The sequence below is a fragment of the Triplophysa dalaica genome, chromosome 23, assembly GCF_015846415.1.
Source record: "Triplophysa dalaica isolate WHDGS20190420 chromosome 23, ASM1584641v1, whole genome shotgun sequence".
NCBI lineage: Eukaryota > Metazoa > Chordata > Actinopteri > Cypriniformes > Nemacheilidae > Triplophysa > Triplophysa dalaica.
The window spans coordinates 19903550-19924612 of NC_079564.1; the positions used below are offsets into that span (position 1 = coordinate 19903550).

Below are 21063 nucleotides of genomic sequence, written 5' to 3' on the forward strand. Positions count from 1 at the left end.
TGCAAATACTACACATTTAATCACATATTCTGTGCATGTATACAAATACATAAAAAGTATTTTTCTTAATAAGAGTCGAAAACTGGCCCTTTAAGTATTATTGCACATCAGTTTTAGAGGACATGTGGATCTATAAACATCACACTACAGCTGGAATAAAATACTGTAGAGAAACATCCTCATGTAGAAAGATCAGATGAAGAATCCGCTTGTGAACGATATCTGTGTCAAAGGAAAAAATATTTTTGGTTTATGTATTTTGATGAAGGCAAAACATACACACGACAGAATAATTATTTTTAGTTCAATATTGTGTCAGGATGAATGATCAGAGAGCGTTGAGCTGTGATCCACAGGTGTGATATTGTGTTGTTCTTACTGCACATTGCTTTGCTGGGGTTGACCTGCTGTCCCGTGAGGAACTGCTGGAGTTTTCTGATGTCCACACGAACTTCAGCCATGAGATCATCCTCTCTGCTTTGACTGACTGTCTGAGAACCATCATCCCCTGAAAGAGCTCAGAGTTATGACCTACACAACACAAACACTACACGGCACATGCACAACAGAGAAATCAAGTTGTGTTGTTTCAGCTGGAGTAAATCTCCTCACCCCACGGCGGGTTGCCCAGATCTTTAAAGTGTGTTGTGACAGAAGCCAGATCGGTCTCGATCTTCAAGTTCATCTCACCCTTCAGATTGGCCTCCATGACCTGAAACAAACACAACACTGACACACTCATAACACGTTCAGCGCAAGCGCACACGCACCTGCAGTCATCTGCACACAAAAGAAGTTGATGTACAGATGATCAGGATGACGGCACAACTCTTGTCCTCGGAGCGGTGAATGTGACATTGGCGTGTACCAGGAAGTTGGAGAGATTCTTCATGCGGTCCACCACACTCTTCATCGTCTTCAGAGGCGGCAGGTATATGCTCACCTACACCAAGATGATGTTATTCAGTGAGGTTTCAGGATTAGAAAAGAGAAGAAAGAGCAACTATAAACAGAAACCCTCTCACATCAAAGTCGGGCATCTGAGGTTCTCTGAAGTCTTGCCACAGTCTCCTGGGAATAACATCCACTGGAATATCATGAGTGACAACACGACTGACGCTGGACAGAGACGGCTGTGAATCCACAGACAGACAGACAGTGTGTCACACGGTCAAGTAACACTCCTGCTTCATGCTGGAAATATTTCTGCTCACCAGCTCGGCCGCCAGCGTCAGACACGGGCAATTCTTCTTGGTAAGTTTCATTTTGACAGATTTGGCATTCTGGGCGGTTTTTAAGGCCCTTGAAAGATTCTCAGGCGTCACCTCCAGAAAGATCTCATTGGCGTCGGCTGACACTCCCTCCATCTGATACTCATCAAAAAAATTCACCTGAAATGCGACACAAAGATTATACACCTTCAACAGCTGTAGATTTAGATTTTGTTAAATTTCACAGTACATTATCAGCACACTCATTAAGTAAGGTCATACTTTATTTAAAGGTCCAATTCGCGGTATTAATAAACCATTAACTACGACTTTTGCCTCAGTAAACTAATAATTGGTTGCTTATTATTAGTTAGTAAGGTAGTTGTTAGGTTTAGGTATTTGTTAGGATTAGGGAAGTAGAATATGGTCAAGATAAATATGTGCTTTATAAGTACTAATAAACAGCCAATGTGCAAAAAATAGGCATCTAATAATCAACTTGTTAATAGTAAGAATTGGTCCCTACACTAAAGTGATGAAAAGCCACCATGTCCGGTTGATCAGTTTTAACACTTTAAAATCCCAACTTTCTGTTGTATGTATCGGACATGACTGATGAAAAGGCGGACTGTTACTTTACCTGCAGTAACTCACACCACATGCTGACTCCTCCTGTAGAGATCTTACCCGACAGCACGAAGTACACATGATCACGCGTGAGACGAAGAACACAAGACTTTGTCAGTTTAGACACTGTGTTTACCACACCTGTCACATCAAGAGAACAACAACAACAGAAGAACTAACCGTTACGCTGAACAACATCGTTATGTTAACTGTAATACACATGCGATGCGTTTAAACTCACGAGTGAAGTGATTCAAACATCCCACATCGATGATTTTCGATCGAAACTTCATTATGAGTCTTTCCTGTAAAGGTTTAACCGGACTATTCTTTGGGTTCTGTTCATTTGATACGTATTCGTTTTTTATGTTTGTGTATGATTATTCCGCGGTGCGCTTGAAAACACGTCCGCCGTCTAGAAACAAACTCCTCGTGTCTTAAGTTCCGCTGTATTTAACATCACCACACGGTGGCGCTCTCTACAAAACTCTCCTTATAGATGAACTTGAAAATATCCTAACATTTATTTGTTAAATAATCCGACAGAATTTTCTGCTTGAACAGATAAAGAACAAAGAATATCATTGGTATCATTAGTTTTGTGGGGTCAAATATTATATATAAACATTCAGAACTATTGTAACTATAATTTATTAACTGACTGACTCAATACAATCAGATCAGGTCTAAAGAAACTCTCATTAATCACGTTTTTCTCACTGACTTGAAATGAACGCTGCTGTTCTTATATAAAGTATCTCCCCCGCAGCCTGTGATAATATAACACACACACAGACTGAGACGAATAGAGGGAAAGAGAGAGAGAACAGGGAAGCAGAACAGAGAGAGAGAGAGAGAGACAGAGAGACTGAGCGCGCGCATAAGGACAGAATCGACATCATCGCGCTCAGTCAGAATCGCTTCTCGTGTCTCCCGCTGGCTCTGATGGAGGGATGAAGAGGAGGATTATTCATGATGAAGATGATGTTGAGAATCAGACTGAAATCAGACGTCTTCAGTGGGATTTACTGGCTCAATGTGTATGATTGGAAATGAAAGATGAATCTGTTGAGAGATTGAAATTGATTGAATCTTCGTCATGGATCTGAATCTTCACACACTCATGAAAGTTTTACTGCTCGGAATCTTCGGTGAGTTTATTTAAACGTTTCAATGAAGTCACTCGGCAGACTCTTTTATTCAAAGTGACCTATAGTTAATGAAATCTTTACATTTAACAGTGTATGTGTGAGTGAGTGTTTCATCTTCTGAAATAGCCTTTTAAATCAAGATCAGCAGCTTTATAAAGATGAAATTCCGTATGAGAGAAGTTATTGAGTTTAATAAATCACAAACACGTAAATACAATCAAATGACTTTAAACAAATTACAGTTTTACGGTGTAAAGTGTTTTTAAAGTTTTAAAAATAAACTTAAAGATTCAGTCTCCATTTAATATATGTGATCTGCATCAATCTCAGATCCCTTCACGTCTCTTTATGTGTTTCATGAATTACTGTCTACTGTCCATATGTTCATGAAGGGTCTATTTTTTATTTATTTAGTTGTTTATGAGCTTTATCTAAAGCAACACAGCATATCATTCGCTTACATGAAGAGAACATTTTACCTCATGTCTGTAACAATCACCTTAATGAAAAAATAAATCAGAGAGTCTCAATAGAGCTGTGAATGTACATGTGTAAGTGACACACCTAAAGCAACATTCATCTTCCATTGTACAGCAGACTGAACCTCAGAGAGAGAGAGACAGCGAGAGTGAGAGAGACAGAGAGAGAGAGACAGAGAGAGAGACAGAGAGAGAGAGAGAGAGAGATAGAGATAGAGAGAGAGAGAGAGAGGGAGAGAGACAGCGAGAGTGAGAGAGACAGAGAGAGAGAGAGAGAGAGACAGAGAGAGAGAGAGAGAGAGACAGAGAGAGAGAGAGACAGAGAGAGAGAGAGAGAGAGAGAGAGACAGAGAGAGAGAGAGACAGAGAGAGAGAGAGAGACAGAGAGAGAGAGAGAGAGAGAGAGAGAGAGAGCTTGTGTGTGTCATTGACAAGGTTAAAGATTTTAGCCTCAGTGTCCTTGCAGTGAGACCACATAAAATGACTGTGTGTGTGTGTGTGTGTGTTTGTCTGCATTTACAACATCACACACCAACACAATATTTGTGTATCATTCTTGTGCTGTGACGGAGGGTCGATGCTCTCAGATGTCTCATGAGAAAGACTAATGACTGTGATCAACACATCTTATAACTCAACTGAAGACATTAGACAGGGTTGTATAGGGTTGTGTACATCAGATATCTTTACACAATACAGTATCATGACCCTTTTAAATACTTGTTTAGTGTTTGTTCATTGTATTTCTACTGTTACTCATTCAGAAGACACATCACAGCAACAATATACATCAATGCAAGCTTTACAACAGAAGCCAAAAGTGATATACAGAACAGAAGTGTGTTTGTGTTTAGAAACTGTGAGCACATCAGAGGAATCATTTATAGTTTCACACAATAATGCTGTCACTCATCTGTGAGTTTTAACTGTGATTCCTCCACTGTTTGCTGGAGGGTTTTCTTTGGTTATTGTTGAGAAGTATAGTTCTTGCAGCAGGACCCAACACTAATTTAAATTGACCGCTGAATGTGTTGGTGATGTAGTTATGAGGATTAAAAAAGCTCATCTTTGACTTATTTTCACACTTTCTCTGTTTTAGTGCTCTTATCTAACATAAACATACATCCAAAATAAAGAAAAACATGCCATCATCACTGCTTTGTTTGCACACACGCACGCAAACAATCTGATTCTTCACGTACTTAGTCATGCGTTGTGTATGTATTTTGATCTATTTATAGATATATTGTTTGACAATCCATTTCCATCGAATTCTTGGAGGATGCAGGTCAGTGCATCATGTTAGATTATACTTTGTTAGTTTAGGTTTGAGAGTGTGACGCCACCCATGTATTTTTGTTTGTAGATTATATTAGTTTATTTGGGGCGTCGTATACGCTGAAGACTTCGGTTTCATTTCCATATTTCTTTTGTTAGCAAGTTTAGAGGTTAGTATAAGGATTGTTTTATTTTGTTTCTTTCTTTAATTTGTGCGGCACTCTTTTCTTGTTTTATCCTATGTATATCTGTACATCTGTTTATGTAATTATGTGTATTTCCTCAACGCGACGAAAGTAAAAACTTTTGACTCTAATACCTCTGTTCGGTGTCCTTTTTGATCTGCACCACACCTGGTGACAGTTGTCTCACATAAATGTTACGGTATCATCCCTTTTTAACATCAGGCACGTAACATTTTTGGTGGCAGCGGTGGGATTTTACACGATCAGTCCTTTTGTTGGGATGATATGTGAGACATTGTTGATGGTGTGATGACGGATCAATCCTGAACAGAGTATTGTTTGAATGATAAGTCGGAGGCCGTTTGGTTAATGTGTCGAACATAATTATTATGGCTGATTTCGATTTAGAAAGCTTCGTTAGTGCACCAACTGTCGAACAATTAGATGCGTGCAAAAAGGATCATTTGTTGAGAGTTGCGGAGTATTTCCAAATTTTAGTCTCTAGGCAGCAGTTAAAAAGCGATATTAAGAGGGTCGTTGTGCAGCATTTAATGGAACGAGAGGTGTTGGTAGTTGCTGGTAGTTCACCTGGCGTTGAGGCTCGCTCTTCTGTGTTAGGTGAGGGGGAAGCGAGCGAAGTTGCTGCGGCGGAGGGTTCCGAAGCCAAAGCTGCTCTGCCGCCCTTCGATCCTTTTTCTCCGGCGGAGTCTGAGGGTAATGTTCGCCTCAAACTGCGTCTTGCGAGGCTTCAGAGTGAAGAACGCCAGAAATCGACTGAGAGTCAAGCCGAAAGGGGACTGCGACTTGAAATCCGCCGGATGGAAATTGAGGCGGAAACGCAAATCAAGTTGCGAGAGCTGGAACTGAATGTAGTCAGAACCGCACCGGTTCCACCCGTGCAATTTGCACAGAATGCTGTACTTCCGAACCAATCTGGATCATCTGGGCGTACGTTTGATGTGAGTAAACACATATCTCTTGTACCTCAATTTAGAGAAGCCGAGGTTGATTCTTATTTTAATGCATTCGAACGGATTGCCTCTGCTTTGCAATGGTCTAGAGATGTATGGCCCCTGCTTTTGCAATGTAAGTTAACTGGAAAGGCTCAAGAAGTATGTGCTGCTCTGTCTTTGGAAGACAGTTTGGATTATGATGTGGTTAAAGCGGCAATTTTGCGAGCATATGAACTCGTACCTGAAGCGTATAGGCAACGCTTCAGGAACCTTAGGAAAAATTCGAACCAGACTTTCGTAGAATTCGCTAGAGAAAAAGGTGTATTGTTCGACAAGTGGTGCACATCGAATAAGGTGTCAGATTTTCGGGCATTACGTGAATTAATCCTCTTGGAGGAATTTAAGAGTTGCATCTCTGATCGCATTGTGGTGTACCTCAATGAGCAAAAGGTAACTTCGTTGTCTCAGGCATCGGTTTGTGCTGACGAGTTTTCGTTGACTCATAAAAATGTTTTTACTCCGGTTCGTACTGAGAGAGTCTTGCCTGTTTCGTATACTTCGAAAGATCAGTCTCGTTCTAAAAGTAATGCTACAAAAAACAGAGAGGATAGAGAGTGTTTCTACTGTCGTAAATCTGGACATGTTATTGCTGATTGTCTTGCGTTAAAACGCAAGGAACAAGGCACTGGTACTAAGAATGTTGCATTTGTGAAAACTGTTGATATCGTTGTTGCTGAGAGCTGTGAAAAACTTGACGCCAGTTATAAACCTTTTCTGATAGGAGGGTTTGTCTCTGTTGATGATAAGCTTACCAATAAAGTGGAAGTAAACATGCTTCGTGACACTGGTGCCCAGCAGTCCTTCATAATGACTGATGTGTTGCCTGGACCTGAAAAAAGTTTCTGTGGTAGTCATGTGTTGGTCCGTGGTATCGAAATGGGTACGATAAAAGTTCCTCTGCATCAGTTTTATCTAAAATCAGATTTGTTTACTGGAATAGTGAAGGTGGGAGTGCGTGATAAGTTACCTGTACCAGGCGTGAACTTCATTCTGGGTAATGACATAGCTGGTGGGAGAGTTATGCCGTTGTTAGAGGTTTGTGATGAACCTGGTTTTTCTGCACCCGATGAATTGTCCGAAGAGTTCCCTGAAGTTTTTTCTGTATGCGCTGTGACACGTGCCCAAACGCGCAAATTTGCTGATGCAGATGATTTGCATTCAACTTTCATGGGCCCTACGTTTGCGACTGATGTGTTGATGGTTGATGACCATCTTGACGGAAAATCCGCTCTTTCAAGTTTGAGTGACTTGAAATTGCATGTAACCCGTGAAAACCTTATCGCTGCTCAACAAGATGATGTAACTTTGCATAAGTGTATTTCTTCTGTTGTTTCTACAGAGGTGGCACAGGCGCGAAAGGCTGCTTTTTGCATCGAGGAGGGAGTTTTAATGCGTAGATGGTGTCCTGACGATTTGAATGACTCCGAATGGAATGTGTTAAACCAGATTGTCGTTCCCGCATGTTACAGACAAACGGTACTCTCTTTGGCTCATGACCATGATTTATCTGGGCATCTGGGTATTAAGAAAACGTACCATCGAATATTAAAACATTTCTTCTGGCCTCGATTAAAAACTGACGTGGCGAAGTATTGCAAAACGTGTGAGACATGTCAAATTTCGGGTAAGCCAAACCAGACTATTCCGAAGGCTCCATTGATTCCTATACCGGTTTTGGGGGAACCTTTCGAGCGTGTTATTGTTGATTGTGTGGGTCCCTTGCCCAAAACAAAAGCTGGTAACCAATATTTATTGACAATGATGTGCGCAGCGACGCGTTTTCCCGAAGCGATTCCATTGAGGAAAATCACGGCGCCGGTAGTAATTAAAGCGCTGGTGAAATTTTTCTCAGTGTTTGGATTGCCCACTGTTATTCAGACTGACCGAGGTACGAACTTTATGTCAAATCTTTTCGCCCAAGTATTGAAAACGTTGAAAATTTCTCACAGGATCTCGAGTGCATACCATCCAGAAAGCCAAGGAGCTTTGGAGAGATTCCATCAAACCTTGAAGGCTATGCTTCGTAAATATTGCATGGACACGGGTAAGGATTGGGATGAGGGTACCCCTTTAGTCTTGTTTGCTGTTAGGGAAGCAGTACAGGATAGTCTCGGATTTTCCCCTGCTGATTTGGTATTTGGTCATTCTGTGAGAGGTCCACTTAAGATGCTCAAGGAGGAAATGTTATCTGTGGAGACAAGTGTCAAAACGAACGTACTGGATTATGTCAGCAAATTCCGCGAACGACTACACCAGGCGTGTTCAGCGGCAAAAGAGGCTTTGATGAATGCACAGTTCACAATGAAGAGCCACTTTGATCGTAAATCGGTTCTGCGTGATTTTAAAGAAGGTGATCAAGTACTTGTTCTATTGCCAGTTGTTGGGTCTGCTCTTTCGGCACGTTTTTCGGGACCATATGAAGTGTTGAAAAAATTGAGTAATACCGATTATGTAATTCGTACTCCTGATCGTCGAAAGAAATCTCGTGTGTGTCATGTAAATATGCTGAAGTCGTTTCACGCTCGAGAGCCATCACTGAAGGATGTTGCAGAGGTTAAACAACCTGAAGTCACTAATGTACCGGTTACTGCACTGGTTTGTGACATTACTCCGGATAGTGAAGATGACGGAGTAATCATTAGACACACGTACCAACAGTGTGCTAGGTTTAAGAACTCTGAGGTTTTAGCCGACTTAAATGCTCACTTATCTCATTTGACTGATCCTCAGAGACGTGATATTAAAGAGTTGGTTGGTTCTTTTCATTCACTTTTTCAAGATGTTCCTTCTTGTACTACTGTACTTAAACATGACATCGATGTCGGTAACGCTGTGCCAGTGAAACAGCATGCTTACCGGGTTAACGCTCTGAAACGTGCTGTGATTAAAAGTGAGGTAGAGTATTTGATCGAAAATGGGTTGGCAAAGCCGAGTTGTAGTCCGTGGAGTTCTCCATGTTTGCTTGTAACTAAGAGTGATGGGTCCGCTAGATTCTGTACAGACTATCGAAAAATAAATGCATTGACCATTCCCGACTGTTTTCCGTTACCGCGCATGGAGGATTGCGTGGACACCCTTGGACCAGCCAGATTTGTCAGTAAACTGGACTTGTTAAAAGGCTACTGGCAAGTGCCTTTAACAAGCCGTGCTTCAGATATTTCTGCATTTGTAACTCCAGACGACTTTATGCAGTACCGCGTAATGGCATTTGGTATGCGCAATGCGCCGGCTACATTTCAAAGACTTATTAATCTCGTACTTGTAGGAGTTCCAAACTGTAACGCTTATTTAGATGACCTAGTAATTTATTCCACTGATTGGTCAGAACACGTCTCAACACTTAAGCAAGTGTTCAAGCGCCTCGAGAATGCTTCTCTAACGATAAACCTTGCCAAATGTGACTTTGGCCAAGCCACAATCACGTATTTGGGCAGAGAAGTGGGTCGGGGGCAGGTGAGACCTATAGAGGCTAAAGTAAGTGCTATTGCAGAGTTTCCGGTTCCTACTTCGCGAAAAGAACTGCGTAGATTCCTAGGAATGGCTGGTTATTACCGCAATTTTTGTAAGAACTTCTCTACCGTTGTTAGTCCATTGACGTCACTCATCAGCCCTTTGCGTGCGTTTGTGTGGTCTGATGAATGTCAGCATGCTTTCGAGAATGTTAAGGTTTTATTGTGTAGTGCTCCTGTTCTTGCAGCACCAGCATATGACAAAGCCTTTAAACTGGAGATCGACGCAAGCTTTGTTGGTGCGGGGGCCGTGCTCATTCAGGAAGACATTTACGGGATTGATCACCCGTTATGTTACTTCTCACGTAAGTTCAACAAAAGTCAGTTGAATTACTCTACTATTGAGAAGGAAACGTTAGCCTTATTGTTGGCATTGCAGTATTTTGATGTATATCTGAGTTCAAGCAGTTTGCCAATAAGGGTATTTACCGATCATAACCCAATAGTATTCCTGTCTCGTATGTATAACCATAATCAGCGGCTGATGCGCTGGTCTCTGGTTGTCCAAGGTTACCATCTGATGATTGAACACAAGAAAGGTTCAGAAAACATAATGGCTGATGCTCTGTCAAGAGCTTAGAAAAGATTGGAGTAAGAATTGTTAAAACTATACGTTTCTTTAATCCGTATAGTTTTGTCTTAAGGGGGGGAGTGTTACGTTCCGTGTGTGTTTTATGTACATGGTATTGTTTCTCGCTCTCCTGTCTTTCTGTGTCTCTTCCATCTCCAGTTATAGGTTGGTTTCTATTGGCTGACTCGATTGCCAATCATCATACTGACGTCATGAGGTCCTGCCAATCGGCTTGCGTTCCGGCAGTATTTAAGGACGCGAGGTGATTGTGTGTGTGTGCGCCACGCCAGCGTACCGTGTGCACCGACGCGGTCAGCTGTTTGTGGTCGACACCATTCGATCTGATTCTTCACGTACTTAGTCATGCGTTGTGTATGTATTTTGATCTATTTATAGATATATTGTTTGACAATCCATTTCCATCGAATTCTTGGAGGATGCAGGTCAGTGCATCATGTTAGATTATACTTTGTTAGTTTAGGTTTGAGAGTGTGACGCCACCCATGTATTTTTGTTTGTAGATTATATTAGTTTATTTGGGGCGTCGTATACGCTGAAGACTTCGGTTTCATTTCCATATTTCTTTTGTTAGCAAGTTTAGAGGTTAGTATAAGGATTGTTTTATTTTGTTTCTTTCTTTAATTTGTGCGGCACTCTTTTCTTGTTTTATCCTATGTATATCTGTTTATGTAATTATGTGTATTTCCTCAACGCGACGAAAGTAAAAACTTTTGACTCTAATACCTCTGTTCGGTGTCCTTTTTGATCTGCACCACACCTGGTGACAGTTGTCTCACATAAATGTTACGGTATCATCCCTTTTTAACATCAGGCACGTAACACACACAAACACACGTGCACAAACACACACACACACACACATAATGAAGATGATGATGAGGGCTGATGTGTGGAGCAGGTGATGAATCACAAATGTTTCTTCATGTTAATGATGAGTGACATTAATAATGCTGCTGATGATGAATCACATGTGAAATATGTCGCTTCTGCTCTCTCTCTCTCTCTCTCTCTCTCTCTCTCTCTCTCTCTCTCTCTCTCTCTCTCTCTCTCTCTCTCTCTCTCTCTCTCTCTCTCTCTCTCTCTCTCTCTCGTTTGTATAATTATAGGTTTATCTTCAGGCTGTTGGTGTGTGTGGAGGACAGTGATGAGAGACAGTTTCTCTCGTGTTGTTGAACTTTAGGTCACACACAAACACTTGTTGTGTTCTCCAGCATTTTCATGTGAATGTAGTTTCTCCTCTCACTACAATAACTCACAATTAACCTTTGACCCCAGTGACCTCTGATGTCAACATGTCACAAAACATTCCCTGTGTTCCAATTCTAATCGTAGGTTGTGTTATTGTGTTGGAATAGAAGGTAGTTTTGAGTGCACAGCACAAGAGATTGCACACACTGTGACAGACTAACAGGAAGTGTCAGTAGTTGTCTAGATGACATTGTGGCCAAAAACTGTCACACACATCCAAATACAGCTCTTCTGTCCATCAAGGTTTTTATTCATTCATTGTTTCATGTGTAATGTTTACTGTATACTAACGTTTGTTCATTTAGTGACGCATCAGTTATATCATTTATTAATGCAGTGGAGCAACACTAAACTCCATCTACTCTTGTGGGTAATATCAGAGTGTGTGCTTCATGCTGCACTTCCAATTTCTTCCAGAAGTAGTTGACCATCCAGGAATCTTTGTAATACTATTATCAACATTCAACGATTGGGGCATACTCATTCTACTTACCAATACTATAGGACGGATAGTATGCAGATTGGAATGCAGGGAATCTGAAGGTCTAAAGTAAACTTCCACACACACACACACACTCTCTCTGAGTGGACTGGTTGCTATGAGAACAGAAATGATGGGCTTGTAATGTATGTTTCTCCATACATGTTGAGGTGGGGAGTGTAAACAGAATCATTAGTGAGGAGAGAGAGATTCTGATGTCTGTGTGTAAGTCATTCTGTAGAATGTGTTGTGAACACAAATAAATGAAAATGATTTGTATTGTCCAGAAGCAGGAGAATGTGTGTGTTTTACATGTTTCTCATGATGAATGTGACATGATTCTGACAGACTTCAGTGTTTGTGATGTATGGCCTGTGTTTACTTTAAAGTTTCAGTGTCTTCAGTTCTTTAGCTCACTTCTGAATCAAATGATGAACGTGAATCAGAATTTCCATATCAAGTGTGAAAGAGTTTCAATGTCACATCAGTTCTGTGTAATCTTCAGATGCTCATATTTAACATGAGAGTGATTGATCCCAGAATGCTTTGCAGTTTTGTGTTTTACTGAGGTCTGAGTCAAAGGGTAAAATGTGAGGTGACGGGTTACAGGAGGTGTTGGTCTTTGAACGTCTCTGTATCCTGATGCAGGAAACAGATCTATTGAGCTTCTAGCACAAGAGTTGAAGTGTGTATGGAGAGACACACAGTCCTAAAGGGAGAGGTCCTCCTCACACACAGCCTCATGGACAGATAAAGAGCAAATGACATTTAGATGAACCTGGATTGAGGGTGAGGAAACAATAATAATCATAGAAATAACTCACAGAAACCTCTGGCTTTAATGTTGTTTTACTCCTCTGTTTTACATTCAGAATGCTTGTCCATGCTGATTTGTGTCAGTTTTAATCTGAAGAAACATGTTGTGTGCTGTAAGATTCTGCTCACACACACTGCTGTCTGTTCCTGTTAATATTCATGCTGCTCTGAATGAATGATATTGTATGTGTTTGTGCTTGTGTGTGTGTTGTGTGTATGTGTGTTAGTGTGCGTGTGTGTATGTGTGTGCTTGTGTGTGTGTATAGGGTAAACCCTATGGTATGGGTACACGGTTTTGGTCCCCTTGAGGAAACAAGCTTATAAATCACACAGATTTTACTGTTTGGAAAATGTAAGAGAGCAGAAAGGTTTGTGCGATTGTTCGGTTTAGGGGTAGAGAATATGATATACGGATTGAACAGTATAAAAACCATTACGTGTGTGTGTGTGCGTGTGTCTCTGGCACACACATCGTCTCTCTCATGTATATAAGGCTACGTGAAAGACAGACTTCAGTCCAGACAGATCTCATGTGTAAAAGGTATGTCATTAAACACAGAACACTGAGAAATCACTTTGGGTAAAAGCGTCTGCTGATTGTAATTTCACATCAAGAGTGTATGAGAGATTGATGATTATTTGTCATTGTCATCCAACAGATGATATGTGAGCGTGTTTGTTTATTAAACCTGTGGTTGTGTTTTTGTCAGCAGCGAGTTTGCCGGTGATGAGGGGTTTGTCAGGTGAGCGTGTCTCATGAATGATGATATATATACACAGATCATGTCTTAACTGAAGATGTGATGTTGTGTTGTGATTCTTCAGCCACAGACGTTGTGGATTTATCATTAACACAACAGCATCATCATGAGTGTAACCGCTCACTTCTGCTGCTGGAGATGGAGACGTGTGGAGCTCGATTCACATCACACATGGATCATCACGTACAACCGCAGGACAGATGCAACCTCACACACTTCATAGGGTAACACGCACGTATTTAATCATTGTTATATTATATCATAAACACACATGTTGAATGAAAGGTTTTTGTTGTACTGTAATTCATGTTTTTCACACTCGTGTCATATGCACATGTTTATAAAACCGTTTGTGAGAGAACGTGTTCCAGGAACTCTGAAAGTTCAGTCTGACATTCTTCATCACGTTTCCACAGATTCACTCTGAAATCATAAACATCCTCCAAAAGCTTGTTTACACATTTATCATGATGATAAGAACCCAGCTGTTAGCAGCCTTCTGAAAACCCAAGCTTTTCTTGTTTTATGCAAAGTACATTAAAGGGATAGTTCACCCAAAAGTAAAACTTCTGTCATCATTTACTCGCCCTCAGATTGTTCAAGACCTGCTAAACACAAAGAAGATATTTGGAAGAATCTCATCCCTCATTTACTGCCATAGTAGCGAAAAGAAACACTTTGGAAGTCAAGGCTGATGAGATCTGTTTGACTAATGACATTCTTCCAAATATCATCCTTTGTGTTTAGGAAAGACATTTATAGAGGTTTGGAACAATCTGAGGGTGAGTAAATCATGACAGAATTTTCATTTTTGGGGGAACTGTCCCTTTAAGTAAGGAATAATCAAAAGACAAATAAACAACAGAGCCATAAATGTATAGAATTGTATTTCAAATATTACATTAAAAATGTATGACATTCTCAATCATTTTAAAGGAGTGCTTAGAGATTTCTTAATTTCACAATTATTCATAAAAATGTATTTCTACTCTAAAAGCAACAAAAAAACAATGATATATGACAAATGCTAATACCTTTATATTATCTTCATAGAGAATATTTTCTCTATGAAGCCACTGGAACCATCTTTTTTTCTTGTGAGGGAAAGTGTCTTGAATACACATGATCATCATTGGAGGGTGTTTAGAATGTTGATTCATGTGAGATCATGTCTGGTCTTTCTTGTTTTAAGTCTGATCGTGACATCATGGGGGATTCATTCATGTGAAACACAGAAGTTTAAAACTGACGGTTTGTAATATTAAGAAAGCCCAGTCAGTCATAATAACCAGACAATGTCAGATTATGTCAGTAGAAAGTGGTTTATGAAGACGATCAGATGAGGTGTTTGTTTGGGGTTCAGATGGGTCACGACATGAAACTTAATTACTGAGATTTTTCCAGATCTGTCTGAGGCAACAGTCTTCCTTCAAATAATCATACAATATTAAACATCACGTGACACTGACAGACCAATCACATCTCAAACACGCTGCTGTGATCATTTGCATATACTACAGAGAAGCTCATAAACATTCTCTCATCATTTATTAATGACACAGGACATCAGTATGTTCAGTCATGTAGCTCCAAATCCTCATCGAAGGTGTCGCTTCACATGAATTCAGTGTCAGGATGAGTCTTTCCTCACTGATAAAATCAGCTGTTGGATTATAATTCATCATTACACAATCTCTCTCTGTGAGCTCTGATGTCATCACACTGTGTCCTGATGGAGGTTCTATGTCGTCTAGACAACAGATTCTCCTAAAATGGCTTTTTATAGCTGCACATGATGACACGCTCACGAATCTCATTCATTTAGGACATTTTAAGCAATTTTATATGAAAGTTTAGCCAAAACACACAACAGAAGATATTTTGAAGAATGTCAATAACCAAACAACACTGAACCCCATTGATAAGGTGCAGTTGTGAGTATATCGTGTTATTATGGCACATGTGAACTGGACATGTGTTTTTTGTATTCACATTTACACGTTCTATGAAAAGAATGACATGAAATATATGTGTTTATTCATGATGTTTGCCATAATCACGCACTCTGTGAATGTGTGTAAATAGACTCATTCTTTCATAGAATCATGGAAATAAGAACTGACTGAGGCACTGAACTTAATCATCAAGCAAACCTATAGATTGAAATTGCTAATCCTTTTATTTCTGGTTGTGTTCTCAGCGAGTACCACATCTTCTCTTATTGCACAGAGATAAACTCGGACCGCATCGGATGCTTCTGGCCAAATCCAGTGGTAGAACATTTCATCATCCACATACACAAACACTTCTTCTCCAACTGTACTGCGGAGAATGCCATTCACGAGGACCCGCCGGACGACACGCTGGCTCTGCTCATCCTCGTTCCCGTGTTCCTCACCCTGGCTATGGTGGTGCTGGTGGTCTGGTGCAGTAAAAGAAGCGACATTCTGGCATAGAGTCCATTCACTGCGAATCTGTGGATGTTCATCTGACTTCTTATCAACTGAGATCATCAGGAATCATCCACTCTCTCCAGATTCATTTCAGCTGATTCAAGAGAAAGCATCACAAGTGTACAGAAGATTCTGAGCTTTCTGTTAGAATGTCAATCAGATCTGAAGACCTTTCTGAAGGTTTTACTCGATATCTAAATGAAAGACACACATAAACACAGAAGTGTGATATTACAAACTGAAACTCTTTCACTTATGTATTAGGGTACAGCTTTGATTTAATGAAATAACATAGAACTAGAGAATTCATCAAACAGACGCACACGCTGCCTAAAGATTTCACATGAGTTGATGAGTATTCAGGTTTAGGTCCCCACCAGGATATGAAAACACACACACACACACTTATTCTTTAAGGAATAATCCAGCAATTCAAAAGTTGAACAACACAAACATAATACACTCATACACACAAAAGTACAGCCACAAGAACTCTACATGAATCCAGCGTGATTCTTTTGCTCTTTTTCTTACAGTGGTCATAAATACCCCACAGGAGCAGATTTAGACCTGATTCAGCGTGAGTTTCACACAATCAGTATTTGAGAATTCATTGTTCTAAAATGTGAGAGGAGCTGAAAAGAAGAAAGTTTGGAGAAAGAAAGGATCTGCTGAAACAGCAGCACACGCAGTCAACGGTTTTATTATTGATATGAAAAGGAAAGAAAGGAAAGCTCTTGTATTGTGTGGATGGAGTTGAGACAAAAACAGAAGACAATAGTGTTTCTCTAGAACATTCTGGCTGTGTAGATGCAGAACTGCAGGAAGGAAACCCAAAGCAGCCCATGAATGAACGGATATGAGCTGCTTATAATTTTCACCAAAAGACCTAAAGAAACCTCTGCACCATTTTCTTCTCAAACATGTGTTGAATATGAGGAGATGACACGTGTGTTGTTCATCCTCCTTTATCTGTGTGTCCGGACAGAAACTTCAACATCAGAAGGCCTTCATTCATTCATACAGACACAGACAGGCATACACTGTATTCTTCAGCTCTCTTCTCACTGGGTTATTGAAACTTGCCTTGAGAAACAGAAAGCCAGGATTGAAAGGCAGTTTTTTTTAGATGCCAGCGCTTCCAGCACATTCTTCCTGTTTACATCTGAAATCCCACATGACAAAACTGAGCTAAATATATCTGAACACACACACGAGGAGATCTGCTGTCCGGACCAAACCACACAACACATTAACCATAAAAACTCATTTGAGAAATGACAACCTGTGACACAGTTCAGCGTCTCACAAACACACCAAACAACAGGAAATGAAATGAAGAAAGGTCAGGAGCGGCTTACAGATCAACCAATCAAAACACAGATTTTCTCAAATGGATCTTTCTGTTCTGAATATCAATGACATTCACAGTTTGTGATGTACTGCGTTCACATGTCATCCTCTGAAATCTACTAGAAAAACACCAAACGTCATCATCACAAACAATGTCAGACGGAGATGGGGAGTTTCTCAAAGCAATGTGACACATCAGAGCTTTCTTCGTGTATTTGATACACGTTAAAGGAGAGCTAATAAACAAAACAGTGTGTAAACCCTTCTCTTCTCTCAACACAAACAAAATCAGCAACAACAGAATGTGTGAGAGATTCTCCAGCTGAAGCTCACAGGTTTCTCTTTCATGGTTCATCGTTTGTTTCGTCTAAGATCTCTTAAAAACAGCAGCTCTTGAGAAATGCTGGTCGTCATTCAGCTTTTTGATTGCAAACTCCAGTTTAAGAAGTTGTTTCACACACACAGTAATGGCTCTTTGATTTCAAAATCTCAGCTGTGAGGAAATAAAAACTCAAAGATCATCTTAACCTGAATGACGACTGAAGGTTTCCTAACTCAAGACTTCAAAACCCAGCGGTCAAATCTAGCAGCATTACAAAGATTAATTCATGAAGACATAAGGAATGAGACTGCAGGTGTAGATGTGCAGAGATGTGTGTGTGTGTCACAGATGATGAAGATCATTACGGGTGTAACGTGAATATTGTGTCAATGCACTCATGATGACATGGAGTCTGTACAAACATGACACTTCAGTCTTCATATGAATGTAATGTCAATGTTTCCATGACGTGCCGCAGATCCAGCAGATATCTTCTGCCTTCAGACCAGCGCTGATGTCTCAGGAGAGAAGATCTTACGACCTCTGTGTCTGTTTACACAACCGCCTACTTTCTGGAATGTTATGAGAAGAACAACTCAGAAAGTGTGTGAAACATTAAACTCTGACGACAAACTCCATGAGAGATCACGTGAGAGGAAAGATCTCCGCTGCTCCATAGAAAAGTCTTTTATTTGAAACCTAAGAGACATTGATGAAGTTCAGTCACTCTCTCTCTCGTCTGATCTGGTCTGATTTTCGTTTTATGGAGTGACTGAAGCAGCTGAATTGTGACTTTACACTCAACAAATCACTAAGGATGAATCTCTGTCATGAGTTCATCAGAAGAACTTTATGTCACACACATCTATTCAGCTCAACAGAGTTTCAATTCAATCAAGTCCAACTGATCTCTAAACAGCGTTACTGCAAAACAAGAAAATGATGCAAACATTTCTCCCAGAGTAAAGAAACTGAAGGCGAGGAATGAAAGAAAAAAACGAAGGAATGCTGAGAAAAAAATCATCTTTAATAAATCAGTTAAGGCAGTACTCAGACAGGGATTAGATTCAGGACTGGCCCTTTGATTAAATGAACCACGCCTTACAAGAAACCTGTTACTTGTGTGCGTTTTGAGACAAACATGATCAGATATGTCAGATCAAGTTGTTTTTTAGTTTAGAAAGCTTTGACATGTATTTTAGTCGAGGACTAGACTCAAGACCTATACAGGAAACCAGCACACAGAAGATTATTGACACAAGCAAACTCTTCCCTCAGTCACTGAATGTCCTCTCTTCTTCTCATTTTTTCTCAGGTTTATATCTGTTGTCAATAAATGTCAAAAAGAATATTTCAGTCCCACAAATTCCAACAAAGTCTCAACATTTGACATTTGGCAGACACTTTTATCCAAAGCGACTCATATTGCATTATCCTACACATTTGTTTCTAAGTCTGTGCACTCCCCTGGGATCAAACCCATGACCTTGGTGTTGTCAGCATCATGCTCAACATGATGCTGATGTAAGGTAAAAACATGAGATGTGGGACTGCTTTCAATCTGTTTCTTTGGGTCTCTCTGAATTTCCACCAAAGCATGTTGATTTTCTGTTGGTTATTACATGTCCTGCTCTTCTTCATCACGTCTTCAGGATTCAGATCTTCTGAAAACTCTCTGGAGATTCTACAAGCGCCTGAAGGGTTTACTTTCAGGTTGAGGCTGTTTTGGGAATCAGATGGATCTCAAACCTTCCTAATATAATCCTAATTCAGATTAAATTCATCTTTTTGAAATGACTCTCCATTCAAGTTAAACTATTGTTCTGACCTGCGTATGGGACAGCTTCTACAAGATAAAGAAAGAGAGTTGTCACCAACAGTTGGTGAAAAGGCTGAAAGTGATGTTGAGTTTTTATTTAAGAACGAAGTCATGTCTTTCTTTTGAGTCAAAAAAGACTTTTTGCTGCTACTGTTCTGTCTTTATTTTTATGTGATGTACATGCATTCATCTTCTCCATGTTTACATGCTTTGGACACTGTATACCATGGGGTTCTGAGGTTTGTAACACATTGCAGGGCCCTTTTATATATAAATCCATCCTAGGTCAGCTCCCTTCTTATTGACAGAACTAAATCTGTAAAAGTAAGTGAGAGGAGACAATGTTCAATCGGAGGAATTTGTTTTATTGTGTGTTCCAAGAGTGTGAACTGTAGTGTTTTAAATAGGCTGCTCCCACTGTCTGAGCAAAGCAAGTTCAACTGAGAGAGCTGGTCTGGTCTCATAGACGGTTTAACGGATGTTACATCAAATGGAAGCTGAAATGGCTTGTAGATGCTTTGTTTGATTTCATTTGAAATATTGATCATGTGTGTATGTATGGATGAATGTTACTTGTAAATCCACGTGACTTTGTTGTCAATTCTTGGCCATACAGGACGCTCTTGTTAAAGAGATTTTAAACCTCAATGTGCTTGTCCTGGTCAAATAAAGGTTAATGTAATAATATAAAAAGAAGCTTTGAGTTTTTCACTTTCAGTTTGGTCACTGCTGTTATTTGATATATTGATATGCTTTCGTAAAGCAGTTTTGCAATAATTCATGTTGGCGAAAACATTATAGAAATAAAATTACGAAGGTCATGATTGTAGCATTATTTTAAACTGAGTTTTAGGTTTCTTGTCATCTATAATAAATGATGAGAGAAGAAACGAGAAGATCAGTTCAGTGTTTTCTGTCCTGATGGACATGAGGTCAATGTCCACTTACCTCTGACCTCTCACATCACGAGTTATGTCACGTCTGTGTCAGATCACATTTCCATGTTTATCTTTTATTATTGTTCATAAAAAGTCTGTTTAAATGTCAGAACATTCACGAGCAGTTGACATTTATTTTCTATCACATTTTTGGATCTTCCACATAAAGACCGTCTGGATATGATGTTGGTTTTAACATGACAGCGGAAGTGATGTGTGAATGAGTTCTGGAGGAGCAGCTGGATTTAAAGCCCTCGGGGACTCTGATGTCAAACAGCCATTGTGAAAACATGCAGAAACACTGCGACTGAACTTTATACAACAAAACCACTGGAAGACTGAACATGTGTTGCTCAATGTGATCTGAGTTCACTCGAACCATTCCATGTTATTTCTACATCGTATCCCCTGGTGCATCTTTTCAAAACAGCCTTACAGTAGGAAACATTTAAGTGTTGTTATGCAAAAAAACGAAATCTGTCACCAACCAGCGAACAAACCAAAGTCAACCGTGCCATTAAATGATCTGTCACACGGGCTGTTTCTTTGTCAATTTGACATAAATGATGATGAATAAATAATGATAAGTAATAATCCAGTATCCAGTAATACTGCAGATGAGAACAGACACTGAAAGAATCAAAGCAGAAGCTGCGTGATGTACAAACTCCTTCATTTAATGATGGGGACAAGTTCTCTCTTCTGTCTCTCAGCAGGAAACAAACACCAGCGTCGTGACAACAACAAGAACAGCATCACACCCGTGCCTGTCTCACACTGATTTCTCATCATATCTCTGTCCGTCTTAAGTGTTTGTCTATCATCTC

The 21063-nt window shown here is 40.0% G+C and overlaps 2 protein-coding genes across 4 annotated transcripts; one reads left to right on the top strand and one right to left on the bottom strand.

The window, feature by feature from the left end:
- Nucleotides 1–2285, bottom strand: hus1 (HUS1 checkpoint clamp component). 2 transcript variants are annotated; one of them, XM_056738225.1, is made up of 8 exons: nt 2080–2285; nt 1852–1979; nt 1215–1391; nt 1026–1133; nt 869–943; nt 613–712; nt 380–508; nt 1–222 (listed from the first exon to the last, which is right to left on the bottom strand). In XM_056738225.1, the coding sequence occupies exons 1-8, from the start codon at nt 2129–2131 to the stop codon at nt 140–142; spliced, it is 852 nt and encodes a 283-aa protein (XP_056594203.1). In that variant the 5' UTR covers nt 2132–2285; the 3' UTR covers nt 1–139. The 2 variants fall into 2 exon arrangements, with proteins under 2 accessions (XP_056594203.1, XP_056594204.1); XM_056738226.1 differs by having other exon boundaries at nt 1852–2013; nt 2080–2213.
- Nucleotides 2286–2418: 133 nt separating this feature from the next.
- Nucleotides 2419–20836, top strand: LOC130413197 (receptor activity-modifying protein 3-like). Of its 2 annotated transcripts, none has more exons than XM_056738229.1 (4): nt 2419–2989; nt 13301–13333; nt 13416–13575; nt 15552–20836. In XM_056738229.1, exons 1-4 carry the CDS (start codon nt 2938–2940, stop codon nt 15805–15807), a joined length of 501 nt encoding a protein of 166 aa, XP_056594207.1. In that variant the 5' UTR covers nt 2419–2937; the 3' UTR covers nt 15808–20836. The 2 variants fall into 2 exon arrangements, with proteins under 2 accessions (XP_056594207.1, XP_056594208.1); XM_056738230.1 differs by having other exon boundaries at nt 13304–13333.
- The last annotated feature ends 227 nt before the right edge of the window (nt 20837–21063 follow it).

Bases quoted from the DNA above. Each gene is read 5' to 3' on its own strand.
- LOC130413197 (XM_056738229.1), top strand. From the start codon at position 2,938: ATGGATCTGAATCTTCACACACTCATGAAAGTTTTACTGCTCGGAATC. The intron at 2,990-13,300 runs GTGAGTTTATTT...TGTTTTTGTCAG, and splicing joins TTTACTGCTCGGAATCTTCG to CAGCGAGTTTGCCGGTGATG. The intron at 13,334-13,415 runs GTGAGCGTGTCT...GTGATTCTTCAG, and splicing joins GGTGATGAGGGGTTTGTCAG to CCACAGACGTTGTGGATTTA.
- hus1 (XM_056738225.1), bottom strand. From the start codon at position 2,131: ATGAAGTTTCGATCGAAAATCATCGATGTGGGATGTTTGAATCACTTC. The intron at 1,980-2,079 runs GTGAGTTTAAAC...TTGATGTGACAG, and splicing joins ATGTTTGAATCACTTCACTC to GTGTGGTAAACACAGTGTCT. The intron at 1,392-1,851 runs GTAAAGTAACAG...GTCGCATTTCAG, and splicing joins TGTGGTGTGAGTTACTGCAG to GTGAATTTTTTTGATGAGTA.